The 15,342-nt window shown below is 51.4% G+C and overlaps 1 protein-coding gene across 4 annotated transcripts in view; it reads left to right on the forward strand.

Annotated features, from left to right (window-relative positions):
- ARHGAP44 (Rho GTPase activating protein 44) overlaps nt 1-15,342 on the forward strand; it is a 143,236-nt gene that overhangs the window by 118,157 nt on the left and 9,737 nt on the right. For 3 of the 4 annotated variants that reach the window (XM_060290552.1, XM_060290554.1, XM_060290553.1), the window contains exons 13-18: nt 2,014-2,094; nt 4,646-4,759; nt 5,357-5,448; nt 7,450-7,630; nt 14,147-14,164; nt 14,845-15,066. In XM_060290552.1, coding sequence (XP_060146535.1) covers nt 2,014-2,094; nt 4,646-4,759; nt 5,357-5,448; nt 7,450-7,630; nt 14,147-14,164; nt 14,845-15,066 — 708 coding nt within the window. The remainder of the gene's footprint in view (nt 1-2,013; nt 2,095-4,645; nt 4,760-5,356; nt 5,449-7,449; nt 7,631-14,146; nt 14,165-14,844; nt 15,067-15,342) is intronic. The other variant, XM_030861384.2, reaches the window with a different exon arrangement.

Below are 15,342 nucleotides of genomic sequence, written 5' to 3' on the forward strand. Positions count from 1 at the left end.
CACGATGATGAGTGAGGACGTATCTTTTGTTGGACGCTGCCCCTTTTATTTGCTGAATGTGGGAGTGGTCTTGATGACTCCAAGCTGGAGGAGGAGAGGGCGGCCGGGTGCTTGGGGATCAGAGAGAGACCGTTCCCGATGATTTACAAAGGAAATGGGGGTGAGCGGATGCCTCGAAGAGCTCAGGTCTTGGAACCAAGGGAAAGCAAAGGCTTCTTTCTGCCTCTGGAGGAGATGCATGTTGTGCGTGGAGATGCTGGGCATGGTGGTAGCGGCCACCCCGAGGCCACAGTCTCTAAGGAAGGTAATTTTGCCCAGGACAGCCACCTTCAACCCTCTGTGTGCATCAGTCCCCTGCGAAGCTTTAAAAGATACCTAGGTTCCATGCCCGGACCTCCTTTTCAGAGAGTCTGGTGTAATTCTCTTTGTTTCAAAGCTCCCAAGGCTACTGGGTTGATAACCATTGACCTTTGGTGAAGTTGGATCTCACCAGAGAGCCGCACTCACCCTCACGGGGGATTGGCCTTCAGGGAAGCTCTGCCTCTGGCCGGGCCATCCAGGAGTCGGGGCGGGGACCGGCGGGAGACAGCAGGAGCAGTGGTGAGGGATCTGCCAGGCGAGGTGGCCTGGGACTTGTCTGGTCACGTGTGCTGAGCGTTTCCATGCAGGAAGCACGGAGCAGCCCAGAGGCTGAGCCAGGCCTACCAGAGGCGGCAGGAAGGCCCGAGGCTCCCGTCACTCCCAGGCTTTCTCCCTCTTCGTGCTGGCCATCCCCTCGCACGCGACCGTTCCCCCAAAACCTTTGCCTGGTGGGCTCCTTCGGACTCTTTGGGCCCGTCTTCCTGGCACCCAGTCGTCAAGCAGCTGGCAGTCAGGATCCGTCCCATCCCCTGTGTTCTTTCTCTGTGGAGAACTGATCTGCGGGTTCGAGGCTGTGTTTGTGTAGCTGGTTAGGTTGTGAGCTGGGCTGGTGGGGCCGGGCGGGGGAGGCAACGGTCTCCTCTGATTGCATCCTGATTCCCAGCCCTTGGGACACTGCCTGACACACGGGAGACCCTCGGTACGTGGGTGCTGATTTTTATTGAAGGGAAGGTCTTGGCAGAATCTGCCCTTTCAAGGGCTGAGGAGTGGAAAACGGAGATTTTCTTGCCTGGGTCAGGATGGGAGGGAGGACTTCTGGGGACCCAGCAATGGCCACTGCCCTGCCTTGGGCCCCGGGTCAAGGGGTCAGAGCTGGGCCTCCCTGTTGGCATTTGCTTTTTAGTTTTTCTCGAGAAAAGGTTCTTTGAACATAAGGCCTTCCTAACCGTGTCAGCCTTGATGTAGGTTTTCATGAAAAGTAAATTTTAAAATGTAGTCCTATAAGTAATTTCTTTTAATCCTTACAGGGTTTATCAATAAAGAAACCTTTAGAGCAAATCTTTTTGTAGAGTAGAGGATCCTTTGGTCATGGAAATTATCCATCTCTGAGTTATGTCTTCAAGGGTCAGATGTCCTTATGTCTGTATGAGTTCATGTAATTTACTTGTTCAGAAGGTGTTTATTGAGCATCTATTATGTGCCAGATGACAAGACACTTAATGTGCATTAACTAATACCCGTGGAACAGGCCAGTCAGCTGCCACTGTGGTGTGAAAGTGGGGTTGACCTGTTTCTGGTGTCCTGTTGCTGTGACAGAATCGCCCTCCTAATGACACCACAGCCCCGCCCACTCCAGAGGCCAGGTGTCTGGCCTCTGCCCTCCTCCCTCACCTGCTGCCCCGGCACCCATTCACCTGGGCCATGTGACCTGTGTAGGGGAAGTTTTGTTCAAATAGCCCAGGCAAGACAGAAAGAGACCTTAGAGGGGGAAATAATAAGAACCAAACATTTGCATGATAATAGTTTACTGATATGATGACTAACAACGGCTGGTTCCTTTTTCTCAAATATTTCGATGGCTGGTGAATATGAATCCCGGTGGGACTTCATCGATTCGTGCTCAACCAATGGCTTTTCCTGTTAATTTCCCAGCATCCAGGAGCAGGACACGAGGCTCCAGGCTCTGTGGAATGCTTGTGAGAAATTGCCCAAGGCCAATTACAACAACATCCGGTGAGTGGACCCTGGAGACACTGGGTCAAGGTTATTTAAGCCTCAGACACGTGTTTCCGGGCCAAAAGGCATGGTCACTGGCAGGCATGGTGTTATATGGTGTCCAAAGCATGGTTAACATGCAGGATCTCTTTTCAACCTCAGGCAGCCCTGGGAGGCTGTGAATTACCATTTTGCACGTGAGGAAACAGACTAAAAGGGACGATGAGACTTTGCAGGCTACCTGGCCAGCTGTTGGCTAATGCAGTTAAGTTCTTTGATTTGCAAGGAGCAAAGATGAATGCAGGCTGTCTCCAGATATCGGGGGTTTATTGTAAAGATGGGTGCCCGTGGACACTGCGGAGAAGCTGACCAGACCCTGAGCTGGACTTGGCAGGTGTGTCCTGGAGCTAGGCTGCAGGAGGAAGAGGCCGGGAGAATATTCTGTGGTTTCCACCTTTCAGCAGCAATTTCCCACGAGTCTGTCTCTTCCTTTTCTTGCTACTGCCAGGATTTCACTTCCTGCTTCCTCATCCCGTTGTCTGTGCCAGCATTGCCCCTGGCCCTGCCCCTCTCCTGGGTACTTCCTTAGAGGCAGATTTTCAGCTTCAGCTGCTGCTGCCATCTGCCTGATGATTTCTGTTTTCCTGTTAAAAACCCTAGGAGCGACTTTCCATGACTTACACATAGAATTCCTGTACGGCCCAGCAATTCCACTTCTGGATGTATTCCCAAAAGATTTTGCAAGTAGGGACTTGATTTTGTACACCTGTGTCAATGGCAGCGTGATTCACAATAGCCAAGAGGTGGGAACAGCCCGAAAGTCCGGTGATGGATAAATGCATAAACAAAGTGCACATACAATGCTATATCCAGCCTTCAAAAGGGAGGACATTCTGATTCTTGCTACAGCATGAATGAACCTTGAAGGCTTTATGCTAACCGAGGGAAGCCAAACACAAAAGGACAAATACTGAACAGTTCTACTCATAAGAGGTACCTAGAGCAGTCAGTTCATGGAGACAGAAAGTAGAATGGTGGTTGCCAGGGGCTTTGAGGGGGTGAAGCAGCAGGTGGTCTGTCACTTAATGGGTGCAGAGTTTTAGTTTGGGGTGATGGAAAATTCTGGAGATGGGTAGTGGCGATGGTTGCATCACAGTGTGAAAGTGTTTAACGCTACTGAGTTATACACTTTAAAATGCTTAACTTGGTCAATTTATGTATCCAAAATTGAAAAACAAAATCCCAACAGCAAGAATCAGATGGGTATGACTCTGCAGGTGTTGCTAGGCCACCGGCCAGCCTGTGGGTTGACTCAGCTCAGGTCCCACGTCCTGGTCCAGGCGTGTGCGGCCGCTTGGAGGATATGACGTGGCGCGAGAGGCTGTGGGGAGAGGGGGCCCACTGGCAGCTTTAGGGGCCTCTGCGGTCCTTCTGCTCCGTGGGCAGGAGGTAAGTCAGCAGTTCCTGAAGGAACCACTTCACCGTTGTCCGGGCAGAAGGGGGCTGGACCCGCCGCCCGTGTAACAGAGGCCGGGGCCTCCGCGTGGCCCGGCGGGTTTGCTGTGGTCTCTTTTTATGCCTCATTTGTGCACAGCTCACTTGCTGATTTTTTTTAAATAATAGCTTTATTGAAATACAACTCATATACCATCGTGCCCTTTTAAAGCATACAACCGAAGGGCTTTTCGTAGATCTGTAGAGCTGTGCAGCTACCACCACTGTCTAATTTTAGAACATTTTCATCACCCCAAAGAGAAACTCTGTGCCCAGTAGCTGTCATTCCCCGTTTCTGCCCAGCCAGTCCTTGGCAAACGCTCATCTACGTTCCGTGTCTGTTTGCCTGTGCTGGGCACCTCATAGAGATGGAACCATTCAGCGTGGGGTCTCCACGTCTGGCTTCTTTCACTTGGCATCACGCTCCTGAGGTTCCTCCGTGTGGTAGCACGTGTCAGTATTTCATTCCTTATTAGGGCTGAAGAGTATTCTCTTGTCCGGATGGACTGCATTTGATTCATCTGTTCATCCCTTAATGGACATGTGGCTGGTCTCCCCTTTCTGGCTGTGATGAATAATGCTGCTGGGAACATTCGTGTCCACCTTTGCGTGTGGACATATTTCTCTAGGAGTGGAATTGCTGGGACACATGCTAAGTCTAGGTTTAACTTTTTCTTCATTGGCTCTCAGAGCCCCACCGAGGTTAACCCCAGGGGACGCCACCCCTAGCATGTAAATGTCCCCACCAAACTGCTTCTCACCTCCGCACACTGGGAGGGTGACAGGTGACAGAGGTTTGAAAAGAAGGAAGGACTTTCAGTCATCGTGCCGTGGGTCAAAAGGAAAGATGGAGAATTTTTCTGGCCAGGGTTAGTCGAAGCCAATGTTGACAGCTGAGGGAGAGCTGAGTCCGTCTGTTGTTGGAGCATTCTCGTGTCCTGACGCGTGACACGTCTTGATTATATTGTAGGATGTATGAATCTTGTTATCAGTAAGAGAAGTTTCCACCCGATGCTGAGGGACCACGGCTGGTTTTGAGCCCTTGTTAAACCTGGCCCTTCTCCCTTCCTTTCAGATACTTGATCAAGTTTTTATCCAAACTCTCAGAATATCAAGATGTCAACAAGATGACTCCCAGTAACATGGCAATTGTCTTAGGACCCAACTTGCTGTGGCCACAAGCAGAAGGGTGAGTCCAGGGAGGAAGGGGTGTGTGGGTCACGTTGGGGGCAGGATGCTGCTGGGGCCTGGGCAGGATGGCCAGGGCCCCGGATATCCACCAGCCTCATGTATGTGTCAGGTCATGTGTCTGTCTTGGCCTGCTCCTTCTTTAGACTCAGGAGGAGACCCGGCAGTCTTCAGATCTTTCCTGTTGGTAGTCTCAGAGCTAGGCCTGCAGTCAGGGTCTTCTCTGAGCTCATCCGAGTCAGACTAGGCACGGCAGGCTCTTCCTGGCCCCCTGTGAACAGCACACATCCCAGCATCTGTGGGACAGAGGGCTGTCTCAAAAGGGAGAACAGAGCTGGGAAGGGGATGAACCCAGCAGTTATGAGAATCATACCTCACACCGAAAGGTGCCTCATGCTTGGCGATTTTGAGTATGTTACTTGCTCGTCTCCTGTAGGGAGGACTTCTGGGGTATCTGCATTCCGGAGAGGGGGAGAGAGGTTCAGAAAGGTGAAGTGTCCTTCCTGAGAGGATGCTTGCTCTCGGACTTCTGGTCCAGGGCCCCTTCCCTGCCTTGGCCGCTCACCTCGCCCTGCCCCGCTCTGTCCTGTGCTCACAGGAACATCACGGAGATGATGACCACAGTCTCGCTGCAGATCGTCGGGGTCATCGAGCCCATCATCCAGCACGCAGACTGGTTCTTCCCCGGGGGTACGTGACAGCATCTGGGTGTGGGAGTGGGCTTCTGTGGAAAATGGGAGTGTCGCTGTGAGTTCCGAACCTCTGAAACCTTTGAGTACCACTGGCCAAAGGTGTGTGTATAATTGGTTTGTTTTTAATCCTCCTACACACAAGCACACGTGCACACATGCGCACACACGCACGCGCACACATGCACACGCACACATACACCACTCAGAATGGGGTCGAGTCATGTCAGCTTCTTACTCTCATCCCTGGTCAAGGGAAATTCTGGCCTGAAGGTGCTGTGCTAACCAGGCCCTCAGATTTTATTGGTCTAACATCTACACCATAGTTTCTTTAAATCTGTCAATCATGAAATGCTGAAGCAGAAAAAAAAAAGATGTTATGCTCTGTAGATGCAGAGGATGAACCTGGATTTGAGGTGAACATGAACTTTTTTCTTTTTTTTGGCAATAGTCATGCCTCCTTTCCATATATATATTTTTTAACATCTTTATTGGAGTATAATTGCTCTACAATGGTGTGTTAGTTTCTGCTGTATAACAAAGTGAATCAGCTATACATATACATATATCCCCATATCTCCTCCCTCTTACATCCCCCCCTCTCCCACCCTCCCTATCCCACCCCTCTAGGTGGTCACAAAGCACCAAGCTGATCTCCCTGTGCTATGTGGCTGCTTCCCGCTAGCTATCTGTTTTACGTTTGGTAGTACTAGAGAATGGACTTGAGGACACGGGGAGGGGGAAGGGTAAGCTGGGACAAAGTGAGAGAGTGGCTTGCAGATGAACATGAACTTTTATTCCGGGCTTAGGGATCACCTGGGTGCCATCCGTTCGTTGCGCTAGGCTGTGTCCTTGGAGTTGCCCTCGGCATGTGAAGACGGGGCTCAGAGGCAACAAGATTCTTTTTTTGTACCTCGTTCAAAATGAAGCTCTCAAGACAGCTCCCTAAGATGGAGTTTCATAAATGTTCTTAGCGTGGAAGCACCATTGGATAAGGGAATGACTCGCAGTGGTGACAGCTTTGAAGAGACAGACAGCAGTTGTTACGTTAAATTCAGTGTTAGCTTTTTAAAGAAGTACTGTGCCTTACGTTTAGTAAATATTAAGGGTGTGCTTTTGGCTGTGCAACAACAGACTGTTAACTCATGTGGGGATATAATATTAATAATTCTCTGCTCTGTTCATCAGAAGTAATCACTTAGTGCTGATCTAACATTAAAGAGGTTTGATTGTCTTTTGGCTTCATGTGTTTTGACTGTGACAGCTCTGAAATAAGAGTTCAATTGATGACACAGTCGGGTGAGGATAGGAAATCAGGATAAAGAAATATAGGAGGTAGGAGTGAAAGGCAGAATTCTGTAAGTTCTGTGCTCATTCACTGTCATGGCACATAAATAGGCTGTGACCGGGAAAGGATGAGACTAGAATCCATTTGATAGCCCGCAATCTTAGATCTCTTTCTGTTTCTAATCCTTTAAAATTTCTTTTTCTCTTTGGTTTTCCAGAAAGACATCGTCATCATCTACAGATAATAATATTGCCTGTTATTTTCTTTTCTTGACTAATTGCATTGGCTAGCACTTCTTCAGTAGTGTCAAATAACAGTGTTGAGAGTGGGCATTGCTCTTTTTCCTGATATGATTTAGACTGCTCTGGCATTTCACTTTTACACATAAGGTTTGAGATAGATTATTTTGCCTTTTTCAAAAAGAAAGTACCCATCTGTTCCTATTTGGCTAAATTTGTTTTGTGAATCACAGATGAAAAATGCTTTATTAAATGCCCATCGTATTACACGCTAGGTGAGCATATGTGTTCACCTGGTAATAGGATGAATTATATTAAGATGAATTAATATCAATAGATGATCTAGCACTGAACCATGGGACAAGATTTTCAGGGGTGACACATAAAGAAGTGGCCATCTCTGCTATCTCCCTCCTGCCCAGGAAGGCTATGGCTGACCCACAGACCATGTGCACCCATTCTGTCTTCCCCGCAGAGATAGAGTTCAACATCACGGGCAATTACGGGAGTCCGGTGCACGTGAACCACAATGCCAACTACAGCTCGATGCCCTCCCCAGACATGGACCCTGCCGACCGGCGCCAGCCCGAGCAGGCCCGCCGGCCCCTCAGCGTTGCCACGGATAACATGATGCTGGAGTTTTACAAAAAGGATGGGTATGAACTAGCATCCCTTTCTCAGTGTTGGGGGTTGTGGGACGGAGGGGTTGATTCAGATGGGATGACAGGAAGGCTGCACTTACCAGCAGCAGTTTGAGTGGGTTGTGTCTGGTAGCACGTCAGTTCATTCTTGATGCCTCCATCTGTGCTGTTCAGGGTGCTAGGCTCGCTTCCCACCCTTCAGGACGGAAGTAAGTGCAGCCTTCCGAGCTGACAGTTGTGATCAATATTGATTAGTTCTCATCAAAAGAAAAAAAAAGTGGGTCAGAAGGGGACACTGAACAAAAAAAGATACTAAACACTTTATTTTGACTCAGAATTTACAAATGTACATCAATTCTCAAATCTTCAGCGGTTCTATTCTGACGATGGGTCCGCTCTTCTGCACCCCTCAGCAACATTCTGGCATCAGTAACACCTGCAGTGTGTAGTTGAACATTCCCAGTTTCAGCCTCTTTAAAACAGATTGAAAACCTAAACCTTGAAGCCATCTGAGTGTAAAACGCTTGTAAGTTTCCGAGAGTTGTTTTCCCGTCTTTTATGATCGACACCTACACCTACTTCGATGCGGTTGTTACGAGACTCATAAATGGGCCCAGCTTAATTCGCATAGGAATGACCCTCTTGCATCCACGTTAAATCCGTTCACGTAATGTGTAATTGCATGATGTGATTCCCATAAGAAGTCAAATGGGCGTAAACAGGTTTCCTAACGAGCACAGCTGATCCGTGGGAGGTGTCAGCTCAGCCCTGGCACCCACGTACGTGGGCTTGAGTCATCGGCTCATGTGTCCTACAGAGGAAAGGTCGAAAAACCCAGAACTGTGGAGGTACGTGAGCCTTACTTTCCACCCCTCTTCTCTTCTGAGTGGGAGTCGACCTTGGAGACCCACACCTGTGTCCTGTGATGATGGGGAGTGTTCACAAGGTCCAGTGTCCCTGCTCGTTCCCTTTCCCACCAGAGACCCTTCCCGTGAGAGGCGGGTGCGGGGTGTTTCTCTGCTCTGCGCTGTTGTTCATTGTATTCTGTCTGGTGGGGGAAGAAAAGCTGGAAATTCTTAGAAGTTAAAGGGAGTACGGGGAGATTTCACCAATCTATAAAAAAAAAAAGAGCATACTTAGAATCTGATCTTTGCCTCAGGGGGGAGAGAGACAGAGATGCAGAGAAAGAGCGAGAGACCTAGCAAATGCATTGGAATTTGTTTTTAAAACTCAGTTTTAAGCGACTCAGTTCCTGTGTGAAGTGTCTCTTGTGGTAGGGTGGGGGATGCCCTGGAGGGGCAGTTCTGGTCCTTTGTTCCCAAGTGTTTCTGCATCAGAGGTGGGCTCCACCCTGATTCCCAGTCCCCTCTGAAAAGCCATCCAGGTGACCTCCATGAGAAAGTTATCACTGTGGAATCGCAGGGCGTTCGACATCCACTGGCCCCTGCAGTGTGGCCTTCTTAGTATAAAGAGCCAGGGGTCATTGGGATTTCCGTGGACAGACTGCCATCCCACTGGGGCCCCAGGGGCTGCAGGCAGCTTTCCAGATGCTGCTGGGGCCTTACCACCAGAGGGTTTTTAGGGGTACGCAGAGGCCAGAACTACACAAGTCAAACCACCTCAGTGCTGTGCAGACTAGTCAATCTGTCCCTGCCAAACTCTCCCCAAATTGTGGATTTGTGGCCCGGATCAATAAGCTACCGAATTTCGAGGGTGGTTTGTTATGCAACTAAAGATAATCAGAACAAGCTTTAAAAAATAAAAAAGGATACTAACGTTCTGCCCCCGTGCAGCTCGGTGCAGCTGCTCTTTCCCATCCTGAAACCCGATGTGCCTGTAGCCACTTCACTTGCGTTCTCATCCTTAAGGGGCCTCCACCAGGGCCAGCCGACAGCAGCCCCCGAATCCACGAGGGTATTTACACCAGGGCTAGCGGCCTCCCTCAGAGCTCAGTTTAGTGCGTGACTCCTCCTCAGCCTGTGCTTGAAACTGCCCTGCAGGGGTCTTGTCTCACCAGCGCCCCTGCCCCCGGACCTTAGCCTGGACATTCTGTAATTTGGAATAAGCACATGTAATTGAGAGGTTCGGGAGCGATCTGAACAGTGCTCTATGGAACGCTAGTTCCACTAATGCTAGGTTATGTTGGGGCAGGAGGCAAGGAGAGGGAAATCTGGGGTCTCATGTGTTCCTGAAACACAGGATTCAACGCGTCAAAACCCCTTTCTTGAGTGTGTGACTTCTCAGCGTCTTCTGCGCGCTGTGACGTGCCATGCATCTTCACAAGGGCCTGTGGCGTCATTTCCCGAGTTTATTAGGTCACAAAGCCTGTTGTCACGAGACGGTCAGAACTCATGTTCCAAGGGACCTGTTGTTTTCAGTTGTGGATATTGAGGTCCTCTGCAGACCTAGTGGAAGGACGGAGAGCCTTCAAGAGACAGCCACCCTGAAAGGGGTTTATGTCGTGGACAGGGGGGCGCAGGAATGTTACTTCAGAGAGAGCCCGAACCTGGGGCAAAACAAGCTTACCTAGAAAGTTCTGGGAACCAGGGGAAACCTTGACTCATATGCGGGGGTTGGATTGGTCAGCTGGGCCTTTGGGAGGTGCATTCTTGGCCCAGGCCCTGCCTCTGCTTCCACATTTCCAGGATTTACACATCTGTGGATTCTGAGACCAGGTCTGTGAACTGTTGCCAGGTGACCCCAGGTTTTATTTGTACTGGGGTGGTGAAGAAACTTCGTTGTTAGGCATTTAGGAGAGGAATTATCCCTAGAGGAGCTGGAAGTACCGGATTTTGGCCTTAGACAAGGTCAAGCCAGGATTTTTAGGATCCTTCTTATTCATCATTCACCTTGGCACCCGTCCTGCCACTGCTCCCCGACCTCCAAGTTCACCCTAAACGGTGCGGGAACTCCCAAAGCTTCTGTGGGTTTTGGGGGAGATACCAGATTTTCTTTCCTCCTTTCTCTTGGTGGGCCTTTTCCCAAGTGTAACTGATCTCTAGAACAAAAATCTCAACCTTTCCGATCTGTGTAGACTTGAATACCTCAAATCCATACGTTGGCTGACATCTCTGGTTAGGACTGTTCCTGACCAGGATTCAAAAACAGCATGACAGGGGGCTTCCCTGGCGGTCCAGTGGTTAGGACTCTGCGCTTCCACTGCAGGGGGCACGGGTTCAATCCCTGGTCAGGGAACTAAGATCGCACGTGCCGCATAGCACAGCCAAAAATGAATAAAATAAAAACAGCATGACAGATGTCAACCCTACAGAGGCCAAAAGAAAAACAGAAAACAACCACTAACTCCTGACAGCTCATCACCTGGAATGGTCCACAGCAAACTTCTGTTCTCAGTCATACATGTGTTCTCTCTGTATATACCTGTTCTTATGCTGGAATCTCCAACTTTCAGAATTTTTTTTTTTTTTCCTGGGGCAGGCCTTTTTCTCCTAATTTTTAAGGTCCTAGATCTTCTCTTTTCCCTGTGTGGCCTGCCAGGTTACAGACTTTAAAACAGGAATGCCATTCCGTTTCCTGAATCAAGGAGACCTGTTCCATGATACAGTCTCTCATGGAAAAATACAAAGTGCAGCTTAGGGTAGGTTCCCTGCAAACGTGAGGTCCCTGTAGACTGGGAGGAGTGAAGCAGGGTGACGTAGGCTTCAGCGGGGCTGTCTCGCCAAGGTGAGGGTTTGCCAGCTGCCCGGCGTTAATCCTGAGGGCGAGCGGGCGTGAGAAGCCTGAATTCCCTGCCCCTCGTCACCTTACCCTACAGGGAGCCACGCGTCTCAGGGTCAGCTCCCCACACGCTGCAGGCGCTCGCCTCCCATCACCTGGCTCCCTCTTGAGAAGACCCAGGAAGTCCAGAAGGGAGGCTCTGCCCAGGTGCCCTCCGGGACTCTGCCACGTGCCCCTGCCTTCTGCTTATTGATTTCCAAACCCTTTGCTTCTCGGAGGTTCTTCCTGGCCTCTGGCTTCTCGCTTCTCCCTTGATTCAGCCATAAAGGGATCCGAAAACCAAGCTCCTCTCGTTTTCACCGGAAGCAGTGGCCGTGGGAAATCTTTGACATCCATACGAGATGTGGGTATCTGTGCAGTGACTTCTGAGGGAGTTGGTGGTTTCTGGTTGATTGAACTTGGTCATTTTTATTTTATTTTATTATTTATTTATTTATTTAAGCTGTGTTGGGTCTTCATTGCCGCGTGCGGGCTTTCTCTAGTTGTGGCGAGCGGGGGCTACTCTTCGTTGCGGGCCGCGGGCTTCTCACTGCGGTGGCTTCTCTTGTTGCGGAGCATGGGCTCTAGGCGCGCGGGCTTCAGTAGTTGTGGCACGCGGGCTCAGTAGTTGTGGCGTGCAGGCTTAGTTGCTCCGCGGCATGTGGGATCTTCCCGGACCAGGGCTCAAACCCGTGTCCCCTGCACTGGCAGGCGGATTCTTAACCACTGCGCCACCAGGGAAGCCCCAGTTATTTTTAAATAACACGCAAGTTCTTTGATTCTGGCGACTGTTGCTGCTTTATGTGATAAAACAATGAGCAGAAACTTGTGACCTGCTTACATAACCTGGTTGTATTCTTCCACCTCTGAATAGCGCCCCCCTCTCAGCAGCGTGCCAAGCAATTTTGTCATTTTTGTCTTTGGATGGAGTTCTCGCTAGACGTTCAGACACTTACATCTACCAATCTTCCAAGCGAATCTTCATTTGCTTCTGAACGTAATATGCTTTGAGGCCTCTGAGCGTCTTGCTGTTGCCCCTGTGATTGATTCGCTCTGTAAAGATTTTTCTTGCCTTTTATATGAAGGAACTAGGACGCTCATAGAATACTGGCAGGACTGTAAAATAGCACAACCACTTTGCAAAACAGTTCAGCAGTTTCTGCAAAAGTTAAACATTGACCCACCATGTGATGCAGCCATCCTATCCCTAGATATTTACCCAAGTGAAATAGAAGTGTATGTCTATGCAGAGACTTGAGAAAGAAAAAAAAGATTTTTATTGCCTTTTGAAAATGTCAGTGAACCTTTGATGTGTGGTTCCTGGACACAGAGGACGCGGCTTCCCATATGAAAGTCACTTCCGCTGGGAGAGTGGTGATCACAGTCGGCACAGCCGTCTCCTTATAAAAGCAGGCGTGTGCATTTCACCTCTGGACTGTTGGTTGCTGGTGCTTTGCCGATGGGTGATATGTAACGGGTCTCGTTGGTCCCCCCCCCGACCATGCCCTCCCCTGGGTAAGCCAGGAGAAGATCACCAGGGAGCCTGGTGTCTGGGGTCACCAGTGCTGGAAGGTGTGTTTGGAAATAGAAGGTGTCCCCCCCCAGCCCTGATCCCAAAGCCCACGCCCCCCATCCCAGATGGGGAAGGTCTTCCTAAGTGAGAGATAACAGGGTAAGGAAGAGAGCACAGCGCGAGACCCCCAGCCTCTAGGGCTTCTGTTGGTCACCACGGGAGAAATCCCGCCCTCCTTGCCGACACTGCAGCTGAGTGGTATCAGCTTGCTTCCCCAAGTGGAATGTTAAGCCGTTTGCTCTTTTTCAGCCTGATAAACTTGGAAGCCCAAGGGGCATAGTTTGATACCCCCCTGCAGCCCACTTTAAATACCGGGGGGCGCAGTCGGACCCTGTCCCAGAGTTTTGAGTGGCCTCCAGGGGTGATTGGATCTCGTACAGAAGGTGCTTGTGTATTGGTGGAGGGTCCTCAGAAGCAAGATGACTTGCAAGGTGGGTCCTGGAGAGAGACTGACCGCCCCCAAGATGCCTTGGAGATGAGAAATATTAACAGTGACACTCGACAGGAAGGGGTCTCTGGGTCCCCGCCCCCAGGGGAAAGAGTGTCAGAAGCCGTCCGTCCCCTATGTGCGCGGCTGTAGCATCGTTCTCCTCTGTGCGCCTCACGGAGGGTCCGTCCCCGTACATTTCCTTAAAGGACCCACATCCCACCTGCTACAGCCGATCCCCAAACGTGGACCTTTTCTGTGACTCTTGCCACCCCTCTGTGAGGTGGCTAGAATGTCATGGTGTAATAGCTCTTTGCTTCTGACCAGCGTGGGTGTGAGGACGACCGTCTGTGCACGTACGCAGGGGAGACCGGTGCTGGCTGGTGTTCTCCCTGCGTGAAGGTCCGTGTCTCCCTTGATACTGGAAGGATTGGCTCTGGCCTTAGTCAGTGAAGGCCTCGACTGTGTACCGTGGAACCAGTTACCTCCTAGACCCGAGGAAGGCATCAACCACCTTCTAAATCATTAACTGAGAAGAGAGCGGACTGCCGCTTCCATGGATTTTTTTCCTCCCTTATTCCTGACCAGTGTCAGCTCTTTGGCTTCTCTCTTTACTCCCCTGCAGCGGTAGGATGATTTTTCACCCGTACAAAGTCACTTTAACTGGAAAGACCAAAAACAATTTCAGTAAAAGCCCCAGGCTTAGCCTTGACAGACACAAGAGACAAGACAGACCTTGACAGGGACAAGCTGTGTGTCCCAAGGAGGGCGCAGTCTTTTCCACACTAATATCTGTATGTTTCTGTCCCTGCAGCCTTAGGAAAATCCAAAGGTACGGTATCCTTGGGTAGCTACGAGGCCACGCTCAGTCTCTGACCACTAAGCGAGCGATGCCTTAGGGAGCTCTGCAAGGGGGTGAATGTATGTGGCTGGTTGCTTTGGCCGATTTACTCGAAGCTGTCTGTCTTCCCCTCGTTAAAGTGGAGTCGGGGTGGAGCCTGACCAGAGGCACGATCAGCCCTTCCCTGCCGTGTAGACCCTGCGGAGGTTGTAGCTCAGCCAGCACCCTGGGGCTGGCGCAGGAGTCCCGCGTCTGCCCCCAAGCGGCAGAAAGAAGAAAGATGGATGTTTAGCTGGCCCCTGCTGGCTGGTGCCCTGTGGTGGTCTGAGGCTGCCCCTCCCTCGCTGTCCCGCCCACCTCCACCTCCCACTTGGGAGGAGTGGGTGCCCCCCAGTGAGGCCGCTCTCTGCTCTGAGGGAAGCTTGGATTCTGGGGAGCTCGTTGGGCAGGCAGTGGTCCTAAGGCCAGCGGTGCCCGGGCCGCTGGTGGGAGCCCCGCCTGGAGCCGCCGGGATGCTCGAGCACCTCTGTCCGTGGAGCACGGCTGGCAGCTGCCTCGCTTCCCTGGTCCAGGAGATGCTCGGGCTGCGCTGCGGGGCGCTTGGTGGGGGTGGGAACCCCGGCGCCCGGCGCGCGCGCGGCTAAGCCTGGGGTCTCTCTGTCCCTGGCCAGCATGGGCGTGAGGGTCATGGACACGTCGTGGGTGGCTCGAAGAGGCTCCTCGGCCGGCCGGAAGGCGTCCTGCGCCCCGCCCACCATGCAGCCCCCAGCCCCATCCGCGGAGCTCGCCCCGCCCTTGCCGTCGCCCCTCCCGGAGCAGCCCCCCGACGGCCCCGCGGTGCCCGCGCTCTCTCCATCCGGCCTCGGCCTCCAGCCTGGGGCTGAGCGGATCAGGTAAGCAGGGCGCTGTCGTCCTCCCCCCACCAACCCCCCCCGGCCTGGGTCAGCCTGGCCTGCGGTGCACAGACCGCAGTGCTGGTCTGGGTTTGCTGCACCCACTCAAAGCCTCTTGGAGTTGGTCATTTCCCCCCTTTTCTAAGCATCCTGGTTTGGCTTCTGCAGCAGGTAAGGCATTCACAGACCCCTGGATTATCATCAGATGGAGGCCAGGCTTTCCCAGAACAGCTTGCTAAGGCCAGGCTTGCTAAGGCCAGGCGAGGAATCTGAGTC

The sequence above is a fragment of the Globicephala melas genome, chromosome 20 (genome assembly GCF_963455315.2).
Source record: "Globicephala melas chromosome 20, mGloMel1.2, whole genome shotgun sequence".
NCBI lineage: Eukaryota > Metazoa > Chordata > Mammalia > Artiodactyla > Delphinidae > Globicephala > Globicephala melas.